Raw genomic sequence first — 809 nt, 5'->3', positions numbered from 1 at the left:
AGTCTCAATTAAATGGAAATTGAAGATTCCCCAGATTCATCTAAATCCTGGGTGCACGTTCCTCAAATACTAACTGAAAACAAGTAGGGTGGGAGGCTGTCTTCCTAAGGCTGTGACTGTAAATACAGCCATCCAGAAAGACCAGCCAATTGTTCTGAAAAGGTATGGTTCCACTTAAACTGCCTCAAGATTAGTCAAATAACTTATAACAGTAATTATTTAAACAGATAGTACTTAGAAGCTCAATTAAAACTTTGCACTGCATTATATACACTTTGTAATGACTAACAGCCCCTTTTTTTTTTTTTTTCCCCATTTTTTTTTTTAAAAGTCACTATAATCTACACATGCCTGGCAGTCTCCAAAGAAAACTGCAGTGGGCCACACAGACAAACTTCAATTCAACTGCCTGCTTTGCGAGGACTTGGGAAGGTTATCACCTACCCCTCACCCCGAGAACCCAGCAACCCCAGGGAGGCCCAGCCGTTGTGCTTCCAAGGCTCTGTTGGCGAAGCCCGATCCCCCGAGTTCACACTCTTACAGCTGATGCCCAAATCGTTAAGGTGAGGGTCCCGACCTGCCAAGGAGCTTACTGCGGTCTTTAAAAAGCCTGTAGCTGCAACCTCAGGCATCCGCGTGCTTCTCAAAACCTACCCTTGAAACGCCCCGGGCTTTAAAGGCGGTTCCAACCGGCGTTACTCGCACACCGGGAACGCAAAACTGGGGACCCAGAAGCTCCCCGGCAGCCCCGCACCGTCCCTAACTTTGTGAGGAGGCTCGTGTCCTTACGCGCCCTCCCCTCCCCCCCC

General features: G+C 48.5%; 1 protein-coding gene across 1 annotated transcript in view; it reads left to right on the top strand.

Moving 5' to 3' along the window:
• Positions 1–484: 484 nt before the first annotated feature.
• The window catches only part of DTNBP1 (dystrobrevin binding protein 1), a 70,363-nt gene continuing 70,038 nt past the window's right edge, over positions 485–809 (top strand). Inside the window, exon 1 of the mRNA XM_009637945.2 lies at positions 485–563. Within this exon, the coding sequence (XP_009636240.2) occupies positions 547–563 (17 nt within the window). The 5' untranslated portion in view covers positions 485–546. The remainder of the gene's footprint in view (positions 564–809) is intronic.

This window comes from Egretta garzetta, unplaced genomic scaffold (assembly GCF_000687185.1).
Source record: "Egretta garzetta isolate BGI_Z169 unplaced genomic scaffold, ASM68718v1 scaffold14, whole genome shotgun sequence".
NCBI classification, from domain to species: domain Eukaryota; kingdom Metazoa; phylum Chordata; class Aves; order Pelecaniformes; family Ardeidae; genus Egretta; species Egretta garzetta.
The sequence above is the reverse complement of the archived record's forward strand: the minus strand, read 5'-3'. Positions and strand labels throughout refer to the sequence as shown.